General features: G+C 48.0%; 7 protein-coding genes across 7 annotated transcripts; 3 read left to right on the top strand and 4 right to left on the bottom strand.

Annotated features, from left to right (window-relative positions):
- Positions 1–587: 587 nt before the first annotated feature.
- Positions 588–1,764, bottom strand: EDB91DRAFT_1126811 (uncharacterized protein). The gene is made up of 5 exons (XM_041318455.1): positions 1,635–1,764; positions 1,432–1,574; positions 1,251–1,373; positions 882–1,168; positions 588–792 (listed from the first exon to the last, which is right to left on the bottom strand). The coding sequence occupies exons 1-4, from the start codon at positions 1,655–1,657 to the stop codon at positions 1,056–1,058; spliced, it is 402 nt and encodes a 133-aa protein (XP_041178399.1). The 5' UTR covers positions 1,658–1,764; the 3' UTR covers positions 588–792; positions 882–1,055.
- EDB91DRAFT_1126809 (uncharacterized protein) lies at positions 1,765–3,724 on the top strand. Its single transcript, XM_041318454.1, has one exon. The coding sequence runs from the start codon at positions 2,117–2,119 to the stop codon at positions 3,638–3,640; it is 1,524 nt and encodes a 507-aa protein (XP_041178398.1). The 5' UTR covers positions 1,765–2,116; the 3' UTR covers positions 3,641–3,724.
- Positions 3,725–7,001, bottom strand: EDB91DRAFT_1126805 (uncharacterized protein). Its single transcript, XM_041318453.1, has 13 exons — positions 6,848–7,001; positions 6,407–6,793; positions 6,204–6,344; positions 6,121–6,144; positions 5,981–6,073; positions 5,707–5,920; positions 5,466–5,659; positions 5,118–5,414; positions 4,940–5,065; positions 4,595–4,875; positions 4,539–4,544; positions 4,212–4,479; positions 3,725–4,147 (listed from the first exon to the last, which is right to left on the bottom strand). Exons 1-13 carry the CDS (start codon positions 6,926–6,928, stop codon positions 3,941–3,943), a joined length of 2,319 nt encoding a protein of 772 aa, XP_041178397.1. The 5' UTR covers positions 6,929–7,001; the 3' UTR covers positions 3,725–3,940.
- A 1,647-nt stretch (positions 7,002–8,648) lies between these two features.
- Positions 8,649–10,601, bottom strand: EDB91DRAFT_240795 (uncharacterized protein). Its single transcript, XM_041326574.1, has 8 exons — positions 10,419–10,601; positions 10,239–10,353; positions 10,101–10,193; positions 9,895–10,050; positions 9,500–9,839; positions 9,332–9,451; positions 9,209–9,274; positions 8,649–9,160 (listed from the first exon to the last, which is right to left on the bottom strand). Exons 1-8 carry the CDS (start codon positions 10,426–10,428, stop codon positions 8,852–8,854), a joined length of 1,209 nt encoding a protein of 402 aa, XP_041178396.1. The 5' UTR covers positions 10,429–10,601; the 3' UTR covers positions 8,649–8,851.
- A 95-nt stretch (positions 10,602–10,696) lies between these two features.
- EDB91DRAFT_1126796 (Tim10/DDP family zinc finger protein) lies at positions 10,697–11,531 on the top strand. Its single transcript, XM_041318452.1, has 4 exons — positions 10,697–10,840; positions 10,900–10,995; positions 11,047–11,128; positions 11,187–11,531. The coding sequence occupies exons 1-4, from the start codon at positions 10,775–10,777 to the stop codon at positions 11,207–11,209; spliced, it is 267 nt and encodes an 88-aa protein (XP_041178395.1). The 5' UTR covers positions 10,697–10,774; the 3' UTR covers positions 11,210–11,531.
- A 755-nt stretch (positions 11,532–12,286) lies between these two features.
- EDB91DRAFT_1051462 (thioredoxin-like protein) lies at positions 12,287–13,125 on the top strand (the record flags this gene model as incomplete). The annotated part of the gene is made up of 5 exons (XM_041313607.1): positions 12,287–12,428; positions 12,493–12,543; positions 12,599–12,696; positions 12,759–12,877; positions 12,936–13,125. The coding sequence occupies 5 exons, from the start codon at positions 12,287–12,289 to the stop codon at positions 13,123–13,125; spliced, it is 600 nt and encodes a 199-aa protein (XP_041178394.1).
- EDB91DRAFT_240724 (uncharacterized protein) lies at positions 13,119–14,866 on the bottom strand. Its single transcript, XM_041326573.1, has 7 exons — positions 14,716–14,866; positions 14,485–14,651; positions 14,270–14,429; positions 13,834–14,207; positions 13,565–13,782; positions 13,461–13,515; positions 13,119–13,407 (listed from the first exon to the last, which is right to left on the bottom strand). Exons 1-7 carry the CDS (start codon positions 14,787–14,789, stop codon positions 13,280–13,282), a joined length of 1,176 nt encoding a protein of 391 aa, XP_041178393.1. The 5' UTR covers positions 14,790–14,866; the 3' UTR covers positions 13,119–13,279.
- Between the last annotated feature and the right edge of the window lie 166 nt (positions 14,867–15,032).

The following is a 15,032-nucleotide window of genomic DNA, read 5'->3' as shown; positions in this document are numbered from 1 at the left end:
GTAGTCGTTCGTCTTCATCAGGACGCATACGTTGATTACAACTCACGAATAAGTGAGTCACGATGAAGATATATAGTGCGTGGCACGGTGATGCCTGAGATGAATGATAGCCCCGTCCGGTCTTGCAACTCGTCGGGTTCAGAGCATTTGCTTGAGAAGTGGGCCAGCACATGGAGGGCGCTGGTGCGCTGGTCAGAAGTGTCGCACGGTCGACAAAGATTGTGCCTTTGCCTGAATATTGTGATATTCGATTGGTTGCTGGCGGTCGTTTTCAAATGCCAGCCATGCAACAAATGACAAGGGGTGCGAGCGGTCAATTGCATTCCTCCATCCAGATTCTCACTGTGGGTAATGTCTTCTCAGAGCACATTACCCAGAATGAAGATCTGGCGGGAGAGGGTCATCAGATGCAAACGTGTCTGATCGTGCTTGGTGATCTACTCAGAAAGAAAAGAAAAATAAGAAACAAGCGATAATCGTGGGTGAGTTGGCCTGGGCTGACTGTAGCCCTTGCGTGCTTAACATACCCCATCTCTAATCCACGAGGGAGTTAGGAAGTGTTAATCAATTCACTGGGAAATGAAGGTGCGCGGACTGTTTGTTGAACAATGTCACGATTGCAGGACTTCGTGATGATCATTCGGTGGGAGGTTATGATCATGATCATGTAGTCCTTGAACTTCGAAAGTGGGACAGGCAAGCACATAGATCGGTACAGTAGGAATGGTCATGTGGTGACATGTAGATCAAGTTTTCATCTGAAATTCGACAAAGAAAACGGACGCGCTTAACCTGTACTCAGTGTAATATATGAATGATCATCAGCGCTCAACAACCTCGAAATACGATTGCACAAAACACGGTGAAACAACAACACTCACTTGGTGGTAAGCTACCACGGATATCAACAGAACAGAGTTAGATGGTAGAGAAAGCAGGGAAGTGCCATATTTTTAAAGATATGCATGCATCATACCGTATCGTCATAATATCCATGGTGACCACGCGCGGAGCATGCGACAAAGTGGGATTAGCAAGTGGCGGTGGATATGAGTTTACTCCTCCTCTTCCTCCTCCTCTTCCTCTTCGCCCTCTTCGTCTTCATCCTCCTCCTCCTTGGCAGCCTCAACAACAGCAGTTGCGATACGGTCCAAATCACGCTGACCGTCTTGGCTTATCCGTCGTCCACCGTTGTCAGTCTGCTCCAAGACACCAATCTTCTCCAGCGATTGGCAGACTTTTCTTTGGACGGAGGCAGGAGGAGTCGGCGTGGTGTGATGGGCGGTTGCCGCGTCTGTTGCGGCCACCGTGGAGTTTTGTCAATGCGCCGATACCGACGTCTTTGCGGAGGTAGATGTGTCGTGCAACAGCAGCTGATTGCGATGGGTCTTTAAGATTGTTCTCTAATCAAGGGTACCGAACGCGACGCACCTGCACGGACGTAGTACCAGTCTGGGTCATAAGGTGCGAGCTCCTTGAATGACCCTGTTTTGACGAGGTCGACCCATGTAGGGACCTCAAGCTTACCCGACCGCTTGAGATGGGAAGCGTATGCAGTAATGAAAGCCTCGGCGCTGCAACGATGGTGTTCACGATCAAATCTTAGTTGGTTTTGAGATAATTTAATGACATACCTTATATCTCTTACTCCTGGCATGTTGGATTAGTTGGAAGTACGACCGTGAAAGATATCGAGGAAAGTAACCCGGAACGTTTCGCGCGACGAGTGGCGTCTTGTGTACGACTCTGTGAATTAGAGTTCAGCACTGAGTTCAAATTCAGCCACCGCTGTGCAGTTTTGAGATGAGTCAGCAAATCTGCTCTTCCCAGCCAGGTCAACGTTGCAAGTGCTTCGATCGAAACGTTTACGATGAGAGACACCCTAAAACACCCACGAATTACGCGCACGGTCGGCTGGACTCGACCTGGTCACAACTTTGACAGAAATTTGAGTCGCTCGTTATCCAACGACATGATTTGCCATCGGTGTTTTTATTTTCATCGCAGAAGATGATCATTAATAAGGCGTGTCGCTCGCAATTCCAACCTTTCTCCGCACGTCTGGCACTTGCGCAGTCAAGATATTTGAGCTAATCTCGGACTGGGCAGGTTTTACATGCGACTGCATCGGCTACCACGACTTCGACCTTTTCGTCATGCTTATGTAAAAGGCGTATTATCTCGGGCGCTTTCTCAGACCTGTGCAGCCAACATCACTCTGAGCACCATGATCATATCCACACGTCCTACTAGCAAAGTTCCTAGTTTTATTGCTTTTTCTTCTTTACCCCCAGAACTACTCATCGAAATATTTTCAACTTGTAGCCTTACAGGTGACTGGCACATCCCCCTCACACTATCCAAAGTCTGCCGTTTGTGGAGAGAATTGATCATTTCGTCGCCCTGCATATGGCAGATCATTGTTGTATTAGATTCAAGGCGCTCCATGTCCTCTATTCGTACCCAGGCAGAGCTATGGGTCGCTCGCTCGTCACCCCTTCCGTTCAATGTAGTTGTCAAGCTGTCGGATTTTGAGCGACTGTTACCCATCATGTCATGTTTCCTCCCACATCTCGCCCGTTGGGTGCGCTGCACTATCACGTATGATGGTAAAACCATCGAGACATCCTTATCAGACCTCACCCTATCCACACCTCGTCGCATATTACATCATCTCGATATACTTCTCAAGACGCCCTTCGAGGACGTTGCAGGGGATGATGAAGACGATATTATCTTTTTCTCCTGCGGAAGCGTGGCGTACCGTCACATATCTATGAAAGTGGCAACGACCAAACTGCCCCACGCAGATATGGTCAACCCTTTGTTATTCACATCTCTCGATATTTCGGAGTCTGCGTTTGAACACTCCGTTCGATCGTCAGACCTCCTTCGTTTTCTCGACCATTGCCCCAACTTGGAGCACTTATACTTTCACGGTTTATCCAACGACGAAGGCACTCTTGTCACACTACCCACTGCCGTCTCCCTTCCGCGATTACATACACTGCTCCTCGACGAAATCTGCAATCAACGCAGTATCCTCTCACACCTCTACCTCCCTGCATTGCGAGAGCTCCATCTGCGTCACATTAACGTAGACTTCCCGCTAGAGCCATACCACGTCCCCGAAGAAGGCGATAGCGAGGATGAGTCCCACGACTTCTCCCAATCCCCGCATAGCGACCTTCACACCGGCATGGGTCTCCGCAAACTTTTATCACGCTCACGCCCTCCGCTCGAGATTCTGGACATGGACTTGTCAGATATGCGCACCAAAGACTTCCGCTGGGTCTTTGATAAGTTGCCGGAGCTAAAACAGTTCTCCATCGTCGGGTCCGATATGTCGGATTCGGTGGTTACACTGTTCATGCCTTTTGCTGTTGGAGATGAGCAGGAGCAGGACGGGGTGCAGATGAACGTGCGGCTACCCCAGCTTTCTGTTCTCAAGATGTACAGCTGTCAGCAGCTGTCAGGGGATGCGCTGGTGAAGGCCTTGAGTGCACGTGTCCGCCATACAGACCATGCAACGCCAGATGCTACGCTGACGACAGTGGTCATTTCAAGCTGCAACAATTTTACTGCAGGTGATTTTCAAGAGTTGTCCTGGGATTTGCACGATCGTCTGCATGTGTCGTGAATCGTGATGGTGCATCTGGAATGACGCCCTTAGTGGCCGTTTATGGATATGGTCTCATACCTATCGCTCACAGCATATAGATGTATTTATATTGTATTTGCTCTGTTCTGTATCACTATGGTTGGCGCTTACAATGTACGAGTATCAGAAGAGCTTTCGACCTCCCAAGCTGGCAAAACTAGTCTGGTCCTTGCTAGCGTTGTGTAAGGAGTGTGTAATGAGCAGGGGGCCCCCAATTCATCCAGCCAGCGTCTCGTTTCTGTGTCACTGTTAGTATGAGTCTGACGACTCGACAAAGCCTCACCTAACAGGGAAGGGAATCCGCTGTCTCTCCGCCGAGTCTCTCAGCAGTACACGGACGTCCGCAACGTTCGCGTAGTTCGCCCTCCACACGTCATCTCCGTCGCGCTCGCCCCAGTGGAAAGTATGAAACGAATCCACCTCATATCCTTCCTCCCACTTCTGCCTCACAAAAGACGCATTGAACGGCGGTTGATATATCCACCACTGTGATCCCCACAATCAGTCAGTACACACGTACTGCAGAAACTCAAAGAACGCCAAGCCTCACATGATCCACAAAGAGAATCGGCTCGTGAAGAGGCGCGACTAGGTGCAGCGTTGTAGGCGCTGCGATCTCAAGGAAGCAGGTCGTTTCGAGGAACAGGCCTAATACCTCCATGAAGAGCTGACGGTGCCGCCCCGGGATGTACATCGTATCTACAGAGCCTCCGATAAGGCGTGTGTCTCCATTGGTGAATGCGGCAAGGCGTTCTCTCAAGTGCAGGGGCACCTTCTGGAATGCCTTCATGCAGACTTCGACTCCCACATGCGGATCACTATAGATGTGCGATACACATCAGATAAGCATAAGGGAACACGCTGTGAATCGACTTACCCCCACCTGCCAACAGATGATCAGAAATAATGAGAGCTTATCAGATTACCACGTACCACCAGTCTGGTCCCCATCCCCTCCAGGTCTCCGTGAGATTGACGGATGGATCCGGTGATACGTTGGCAGGGGGCGCATGCAGGCTGAGGTCAAGGCTATGCGTTGAATTCGACTGTGCGGGGTTAAAGACTGGCAAAGCCCACGGAGAGTGGTACCAAAAGAATTCCTGATTGAACTTCTCCAACCGTGGAATATTTAGCAGAGTGTCGAACGGCACCCATAGGTAGCCATCATAACAGTCATGCTCCTGGAGAGCGGTGAACAACATATGATGAGCCATCTATGGCACCATATGTGACTGATGAGCAACGCAGCACGTGGATTGAAAGCCTCGGAGTACCCACACGTCCTGCCATCTTATAAAATAATGGATCCCTTAGGTCCTCGTCAGAATGGTACGAGTCCACGAGTACGTCGTAGGAATGATCAAAGCCTGCATCCTCGCGAGAGGAAGGTCCAATGTAGAGAATCTAGTATCCACGATGTGAACCTCTCCAAAAGACTTGATCGCGCAGCACTCACATTTGGAAAGTAATCAGAATACACTTCTCGGTGGTAATCTAGATTAGCGCCGTAACGCGCGTGGCTGAAGAATACTACTAGTAATACGTTGTCGAAGCGACCGTAATTTTCCAGCGTCTGCCTATGCGAATGAGGCGGTAAAGGTCGCCGGTGACAAATGCTTGGATTGGACTCTGGGGGGAATCCCCATTGCAATTTCAGGGTGCGCGACCTCCACACACTCTCATGCGTTATTGCAAATGACACGTAAAGCAGAAATCCAATTAATACCACTGTAAATGCCACCGGGTAGCGGGGCTAGGCGTTTTGTATGAGCTCAAGAATGGGTCATATGAGGCATTGGCCTACCCGTGTCATGCATTCGGACCCGACATCTTCCTCCGCGGTCCGTCTTATACTGGAGATATAGATGCCCGCTGTTGTTAATGCGAGAAGGCACCCGATGAATACACCCGGTTGATTGAGGAAACCTGCAGTCAGGAGAAAAAGAACGACCGTTGAGGCGAGTGCGGTCACAGTGCTTCCCAAAATGACGTTGTAATCTGTAATGGCCTAAGCACGAGACACACATGAAACGCATCATACTCACAGTAAATGACATAGAGGGCAGATACGTCTCGACCGGCATCCGATAAACATGATAGAGCAAGTGCAATCGGGTCCGCGCGCCACCCCAAAACATGACTTTTGGTGCCAAGAAACGTCACGCTGAAAATATAGAGCGATAAATTGGAAAGACAACCGAATGCGAAGATGAGCAGATTGATGACATCGAAAGATGATGAATTGCGTGATTTGTATATCTGTGTGCACAGCCGGCTCTACTTTGAACCGTTGTTCAAGTGTGAGATTCTATGACTTACAACGTCGACCAGGGTGTCCGAAAACGAGATGATGAGCGCAGACGCAAGCAACGAAAGGTATGGCAAGTCGCTCGAGGGGCCAATAAGATCACTCTGAATAAAATCAGAGAAGGTTCAACTGCTGGCAGGAGTTGCTTTACCCGAACGATGAATAAGCCACAAAACTAAGTCTTATTAGTGCTCAGGAAGATTTCTATCTAACCAAATTCCTGGGATTGCGTACCTGTAGAAGAGCAGCATGCCACAGTTGTGGAGCATACGTTCTGCAAAAGAATGCACGCAGCACAAATAGCGAACAGAGACTCGCCGCGGGGATTACAAGGTGTTGCGCTAGTGGATCAATGTGTTCTCTGCTTTTAGAAATCTATGAGAAATATGCACGAGAGTAGTTGAAATCTCCCTGAGATGAAAAAGGGCCGGACATACCGCATAGGCCCGTAGCGAGTACAGCGCGGAAATAACAAGAATAGAGAGACTCGATCGCGCGCTAAGACTCGACCAGGTAGGCCTTAACCGAGGATATATTTGCGCAAGCTCGCTAAGTCGAATGTTCCTGGAGATAAAAGACTCATGACTGTCCTCGAGTGAGAGATTTATATTGTTCAACGGTTGATCTTCGTTGTTATGTCTGGAAGCATCAAATGAAGGGGACCAATCGGGGCGGAAGTATCTTCGTCTCACGGAGTATAAACCCAATGCAATGAACAATTTTATAGCTTCAGTGAAGGCGAGCTGAATGTGGACATCCACAGGAGTTCCAGACTTGTGGTCAACCAGAATTTCTGATGAGACCCAGAGAACAAAGAACCCAATCTAGTAACATTAATGAGCTGGGACATGATGACTCAGTCAGGCGTAGTAACTGACTGGAAGGAGAGCTTGATTCCGCGAAAAATTGTAGTGAAACGAGAATGAATGCATGTGCGGCAAGCGGGGAAGGACCAGCATGGTCCGTGCTTGGAGTTCGGTGCGCTGTCGATTGGAATTATGTCTGATCAGCGGATACTAGTATTGTAGTAGACCAGAGTTGTCGTAGGGTATACTTATGCTATACTAGATAGTCCCACGAGTCCGTGTGTCCCCAGAGTTCGCGCATTGACTCTAGCACACGCAATTCTGCACGGAATCCTTATGTATGTTGCATTTAGGTTCCCCCCAACACAATACACAGTGTCATGTTTTTTTTTGAAGAAAATCGAAGTAGATCTCGTCCCGTGGCCAACTTATTGGTGCTGGAGGCTAGTTTTGTGCATAGAAGGCTCGCTCTAAAGGTCAGATCACCACATAAAATTCTGGGATGCGGTATGATGGTTATACACGATGAGAGAATACTAAAACAAATTTCTCTGGGGCCACATGCTTGTCAGGATCATCTGCAATGAAAGAAATATGCCTCAGACGTGACAATCTATCCAAAGCGTTACATCGAGACTCTGTAAATCGAAACTCCGCAATGCCGGAATGCGGCACAAAAACACCAATGCCAAATTGAAGTCCGAGCCCACCCCAACAGCTGCATGGTCAAGTCCAAATCGAAACAATCCTGAACGTGTTTCCTTGATTCAAGCGCAGCTTGATGGCCACCCACAGCTGAAGGATGATCCAAAATTCACTGGCCTTTATGGCCGTCTCCCTCGTGGGCAGAAATGCATACATGCAAGTGTGATTGATGAAAACGCTGCACCAGCAGAGTCACTTCAGGTTGAGCGTCCTGCAATCCGTCGTCGACTCAACGAGTTGCAACGTTCGACGGGCTTACCAGTGTCATCCTCATCCACTAATCCGCATCATGTTCCTGCGCTGTCAATGTCTGATCCCCCCCTCGACTGTTTATTCTGGCGTTGCACATACTTTACTTCCCCATGGACACCAGCATCACTATTCTCTCCCCAGCATAATTTATATCATGCACCTAGCAATACACACTATCCCATCATTCTTTTTACAATTATCATATGCCTGCATAAGCTCAACCGAGTCCACCTTAAGTATTATTCATATTAGTTACTCTAAGTCTCTAAGTCAAGAGTCGAGATATAATACTACATATCTTACGGTCACATAATCAGTTCAATAGCATAAAATGCATGCTTCTGCCGCTTCATACAGATTGTTTCGTGTGCCATAGCCTCTAAGTAAGTACACAGCGCATGGCTTCGCAACACACTGTACGAATGGTTGCGGGCACTGCAGTGTGAAAAGGCATTGCGGCAGACGTGTGACATGGTGTGACAAGGTGCGCGAACTCTAGGGAAAATGCACTTTTATGCGCGGTAACTCTCCGCCGGACTTAACACGTCGAGTTTTGAAAAAAAAAAAACTAGCAGATATTGTACTTTCGATGTCAGGCTATCAAACTGTCAAAGAATTAATTTTTTATGTTTGTGCGTTGTGGAGTAATAGACGTTACCCCAAAAATGCGCGAACACTAGTGGACATCTAGTATTAAGTTCAAAAGTTGTTTGCTGTGGTAATCACTGATATTTGGTTCATTGGAATGGTTCCCGAAATTAATTATGACATGTACGCTTCGCCACGTAAGGTCGGCGGACAGCTGGCTGCTGCACGCCGTGACCTAAGAGCTCCAACCTACAACTTCGGATCCTCTATGATCTCCACCGATTTCTGAAATTATTCATTCACGATGAAGCTCATGAAGGCGTGACAGATTGGCTAAAGATATCATGCGATATTCAGTGACTATGCTTGTGAGTCGCAAACATGACCTCAAGATCTGATAAAGAATACACTGCTGAAAGACCGAACAAAAAAGTAGTTGACTGTATATCTATGCAATTGATAATAAAAATAGTACACAATGTGACATGCGATAATGAACAATTTGGTACACAGTACACAACCCACACTACATTAGTGGCCGTCGACGCCATTGACACCGTTCGCACCGTTGAGCTTCAGTTCCTTCAGGCCGTTGGCTGGAAGATCCAAGCCTTTGGCTTTTCGAGAAACTAACTCTCGGCGACCACGGACAGCTTCACGCAAACGCTCAAGGGCAGGGATGGTCATGTCCCAGGATATGCAAGCATCGGTGACCGACTGGCCATACTTGAGGGCAGTAGGACCGCCCGACAATATATCTTGCCGTCCCTCAACGAGATTAGACTCGAGCATGACACCCATGAGAGACGCCGAGGTGTCTTCACTCTCCAGTTGTTGCGCCTGAGTAAACAGTAAATATCAATATCAAAAAAGTCGGGGAATGCTCACGATGTCTTCTACAACTTCGATCTGCTTACGATGTTGTTTTTGGCTGTTTCCGTGACTGCAGTCGACCTGATTTTGAACCATATCAGCGATAGTGAGGTCGTGGGTATAACATCGTAAACTTACCATGATTTTGCAAGGAAGACCAGCTTTGGTAAGCTTTGCGCCACAGTCACGGACGTATTCCGCAGCGTAATTCGGGCCTTTAGAGCCACCCCGCAAGATTACATGGGTATCTGGGTTGCCCTACCAAAAGTTACTCGCTGCGGAGCCGTTAAAGGTCGAGTGGCTTACCTCGGTTTCAATGATACTGCTAAGGCCTTCTTTGCCCACACTGAGGAAGACATGGCCACTTCGAGCGGCACGACATGCATCAATCGCAATGCCGACCGATCCGTCAGTTGAATTCTTGAATCCAGTAGGCATTGACAGTGCAGAGGTCAGCTCTCGGTGCACTTGAGATTCCGTCGTGCGGGCGCCAATAGCTCCCCAGGAGACTAGATCGGCGGTGTACTGGGGCGATATTGTATCAAGGAACTCGCAGCCGGAGGGAAGACCAAGTTTAGCGATATCCAAAAGGAGGGTGCGCGCGATGCGCAAGCCCTTGTTAATTTGGAAACTAGAATTCATATCGCTATTTGCTTATTATTAGCATCTCATTGGTTCTAAATAATTGAAATGAGACGTACGGATCGTTAATCAAACCTTTCCATCCAAGAGTCGTCCGCGGTTTCTCAAAATACACACGCATGACGATGTGCAAGTCATCTTTAGCCACGTCTGCGTAGGATTTGAGCAGCTTGGCGTACTCGATGGCAGCATTGACGTCATGTACAGAGCAGGGACTAATGTCGATGTGTCAGTCAATATTCAATTGCGCATGGATATTTCATACCCAACCACTACCATGAGCCGGTCATCATCACCCCTAAGTATATTTTCGGTTGCCCGACGTCCCTCAAGGACGGTGTTCGCAGCAAGAAAGGTCCTGCATGTGCGTTAGAACATATCATGAAAAAGTAAAAGTCCATACAAAGGAAGATCTTCCTGCAGGATCTGAGGTGGAATCAACGGACGTGTCGCTCTGACACGACCGTTCTCAAGCCGTTGAAGGGCATCTTTGAAAGAGAGAGCCATCGAGAGATCCACTTGAAAATAAGGTGAATTGGTATCTGTTGAAGATGATACAATTCTCCGAGACTGCAGTACTTACTTTCTGACATGAGACTATATAGGTTTTTGGATGAAGGCGATGAGCGGAATCAATATCACTTGTCAGGCTATCTTGTGAGAATCACGATAGGCTTGAAGGGGCAGGATGAGAGAAACTCTTTGGTGGGCGAATGGGAGTCTGCTGAAGAGATCTTGGTCGAGTCATCGTGATCTCTGCAAATCTGCAAGCTGAAATCAAAAAAAGTAAATTACCGAGTTCACACCGGTGCACGTGTCACGGGGACTGTCCGTCGATTTCTCTTTTAGAGTTACTTCGTACTTTCGTTCAACCAACCAACCATTTACACAGACGACTCCAACGTTCTTCTGTCATTTACCTCGCCGCTGTCTCCAGTCATGGATTTCTCACAGCTCAACTCTGCTGAACAGGCACACATGACAAAAATTATTGAAAAAAAACAGGTATTGGTCACCTCATGTGCGCTTTAACACCAGAGTCTGAATGTCATCTTACCTGTCAGATGCAAGACTTCCTACGTCTATACTCAGGCCTCGTGGAAAGATGCTTTAGCTCATGCTGTAATGACTTCACGAGCAAAGCATTGTCTTCGAAAGAAGTAATACCTTCATACCTATCTTCACACAGTTCAAATTTAATCTTGGAGCAGGAGCAATGTGTTCTGAATTGCGCAGACAAATTTTTGAAGCACTCTGAGCGCGTGGGGCAGCGATTTGCCGAGCTGAATGCAGGTACGCTTCATCTTTGTCCAGGTCTGAATGCAAATAAACTTCTGATCCATGTCTTCAGAGTCCATGGGTCCCAAGCCATGAGAATAAATACATGCAATTTAATTCGTATGCTATGTCGATGCTATCGAGGTGCTATCATATTTTTGTGTTTGATTAGCATGGCGACTTCGTCGCAGTTGCTTCGTAAACCCAATGTCCTGGTTCATCCTACCGATTTGTGGCCGTCGGCGCTCCTTCACAACGATACTCCCAACTGTTATCTATGTATCCACAAGGTAGTTCATGGTTTCCTCGGCATTGGTTTATCGTTTTGTCTAGATGTTGTGTCCTCTCCTGTCATTTGCGTGAATGCGATTATCAGCGTTGTGAGAACGTTACTTCGGTCTCTCATGCGTGCATACCCAAAGCCATTGACACGGATTTGTCCCCTCCTACAGTTTTGGCTTTATTCCTCGGCTATTATCTGATATGCTCTCGATCTCATTCTCAGGCGCTTTCGTGTGCAAGCCGAAACAAGTAAGTACTTTCGATAACGAACTTTAAGAGGATGGAATTGGTGTGGTCAAAACAACTACATTTTAGGCTCTCGAATCCAACCCTGACAACCACTTAGACTGCGATTGCTTATCTGCGCGAACAATCGGATGCTAACACAGGCAGCATGCTCGATTGATGCTAGGTGATGGGCCTCACCCTGACTTATTTTCAGTCCGTCGGTCACTTCATGCGCCTGCTGATATCTTAAATATTTTCCTGATAGCTCACCGTTAGTCCCCCACTGTCATTAGACTCAATGCACATGAGATATTGATGCTACCTGTCACGGCGATGGTCTGAAGTTTGCAAAACAAAAGCTCATCGAGATGTGTCTGGTCTCACAGTATCGGCTTGGCTTCCTTAGTTATTATCCTTCTGCTTTCAGCCCATCAAGGCACCCACGCAAATATGTTTCCTGTAGATAATTTCCGGAAACTCTATCACAGATTAGAGAACAGTATGTAGATTTCCTGTACATGTCGACCTTGGCTCGAGATATGGGGTTGCGTGGGATAGGTCTTCAGGGGCTGCCTAAATTTGTCACTACGAAACTCGCACCGTCACCTCGGAGCTCCACTGAGTCCTCGTCAATCGTCCTTGTGCTCATTTTGATTAATTATTATGACACTTCATCCTCTTATCAATAAGCCAGCGCCAGAGTTTTCTGTCCCCGATGCGAACGGACAAATGTTCAAGTTTCCCCCTGAAGAACAGGGGCGGCGAGTGAACAAGCCTATTGCATTATTCTTCTACCCCGAGTCAGGTAAGCGCTCGTCTATTCGCGTACATCGGTCCCGGCGGTCCGAAGTATTCGTGTTCTTGCACAGGGTCGCTTGCCTGCACCCAGGAGGCTTGCCAATTCCGCGATGCATTGGTTGGTATGTATTCTCACCTTCTTTAGGGCATAGTTGTGTATTGAGCGTGAATATGCAGAGAAAGAGATCTTCAAGCGGACTAACGTCCAGGTCATCGGGATAAGCCCCGATTCTGTGCCAAAGCAGAAGCAATTTGTTGAAAGTCATAACCTCACAGTGAGTTGCCCTGCCTGAGATATTGGAACGTCACGGAATAACTGAACTTATTGCGTGCACAGTATCCTGTCTTGAGCGACGAGAAGCACGTCGCCTACGGGGCTTTCCAAGTCGGCAAGAGCTTTCTCGGATTTACCGATGCGAGAACAACTTTTGTCATCGACAGAGATGGCATAATCAGGTAAAGTCACATACGCTCACCTGGCAGAATTCAAGTGGAAGTAACCGGAATTGTATAGGGATTCATTGTCTGCAACAATGATATACAGAGCCCACGTCAAATTCGTTGTTAAGGCCTTGGAAAAACTGGCGTCTCAAGTCGAACCTTCTCCTCAGTCCTCGGCAGAAAGGCATGACACCGATGCAGCACGGTCCGATGTCCCGTCTTCAGCTGAACTGGGTCGAGTTGCGTGCGTGGTTGGTGCATGATGACGTCGTCCCATACTCTTACGTTCATTGTGATTTCGGGCGACTGTCTGTGAGTACCTGAGCATCTTGTGCGATAACCCGTTATGAATTTTAATGTACAATATGGTCGGTAACATAAAAACTGGAATGTAATGAGACCCTCCGATGGCTATGGCTAGGCCCAGTTAATGAAGGACATGCCATTAGCAAAATCCGCGGAGGCCATATGCGCGCCATCTGGTATCGGCTTGCCTTTTTGGTAAGCACGAACCATATCTTTCAGTTGTTTTTGCTGCTTGCATGCTGCGATCACAGCAGTTAAGTCGCGCAAGACACCATATCAAACTACAACTCACTTGGTTTATGAGCTTTCCAGTGGCTCTTCTGGCATTCCTGGGTACAGTAAACCACCTATACTGCTTGTCAGTAGCGAGTCACGGGCTCTTATTGGCGCGCTTACTTCTTTGCATGCCGCACATCGCTTGAACTGCGTAACATTCTGTTCGACAGCATTGCAGTTAACATTTGAACAACTCCTCAGAAGTTCTTTCTTGGCGTCCATGTTATTATTTGCCCACTCCCATACCACCGGGTCCATCCACAGGTTCTGGGTCAGCCAAAGATAATCCTGAGCCTCCTCGGGACTATTGAATCCACGAGGGTTGTGATTCAGGCTGCCTGCGAATAACTAGTGAGAATTCGGAATGAGATATATTGCTAGGGCCATACGAGGCTTTTCTATTTTTGCCAGAATTTTGGTCAGGATAATGGGGTTGGCACGAGCAGCTATTCGAAGGTACTGTCGAGCAACAGGGCAATCACCCCACAATCTAAAGCAGGCCAAAGCTGCTGTGTGCAGCATCGATCCATCGGCGCGTTTCAGCAGTGCTTGCTCGTGCTCGGATGTCAGGCAATCCGAGGAAGGAGTTTGAAATACGGTTCCACCTCGTGGAGGTGTCTGTCGCCGATTATGGGCAAGCCACTGTTTTACGAACGACAAGGCATCAGATGTTCGACCTGCACATAGGAGCATAGATCCGAGCCACGTTCGTTGTGACGTGTTATCTCCCGGGCACAGACGCAGCATCTCAATCATAGTGTCACTTCATAAATCAACGAGACATCAGAACTTGGCGAAGAGCGCATAAGGCGAGGGAACACATACGAAGATTTACCAAACTGGCCGGCTTCAAAATAAAGTCGGACTTGAGCCTGTAGGACGCGCATGTACGGGCGCGTTTCAAGGATGCTATGGAACTTTCCAACTTCCTTGCTGCCATCATCGAAACAGGTTGCGCCCAAAAGCTGTTTCAAGCCTTCTTTGCCTGTCCCAGAACAATGGATGGTCTCCAAAGCCAACGATTCCACGAGCAGACTCACCCTTGGCCTCAGCATTCTCCAGTGCCTTCAGCGCTTCCGGCAGAGGAAAAAGGTAAGCAGCCTGGATGAAAGCATCCAAGTTGTTCCCATCCTCCATAGCCTTTAGAAGGAAAGGCAAAGCTTTCCGTGGCTTCTTTCTGCGGCATAAATCTTCGGCTCTATCGAGACTGCATCGGTCGCAGTTGGTCAGCGGTTTATCAGATGCAAACGTTTTCATGATGATGTCCATACTTGTTCTGAGCCTCTATGCTAACTGTGCCGCCACCGACCCCGAGCTTGCTCTCCATTCCATGTCGTCGATTCATACCTGAAAGAAGTGGTCGCAGACAGAGAAGTGTAACCACGTGTTATACATAGCCCCAGTCAGTATGTCGGACGCGTTAAACGACGTAACGCACATGTCACGTGCCTTAGTGCACTTATTGCGAATGCAAGTCTCTGCAAGAGCGTTCAAAATTGTATGTACCCGCAATCATGTTAGTACGCATTCTTTACCATGCATCACAGTAAAAAATGTGTGTTTTGAAGCATTGTTGCTACCTGTGGGC

The sequence above is a fragment of the Suillus paluster genome, assembly GCF_016628075.1.
Source record: "Suillus paluster strain FC165 chromosome Unknown EDB91scaffold_19, whole genome shotgun sequence".
In the NCBI taxonomy this organism is placed as follows: domain Eukaryota; kingdom Fungi; phylum Basidiomycota; class Agaricomycetes; order Boletales; family Suillaceae; genus Suillus; species Suillus paluster.
Note: the sequence above shows the minus strand (reverse complement) of the source record. Positions and strands in the feature narration are given on the sequence as shown.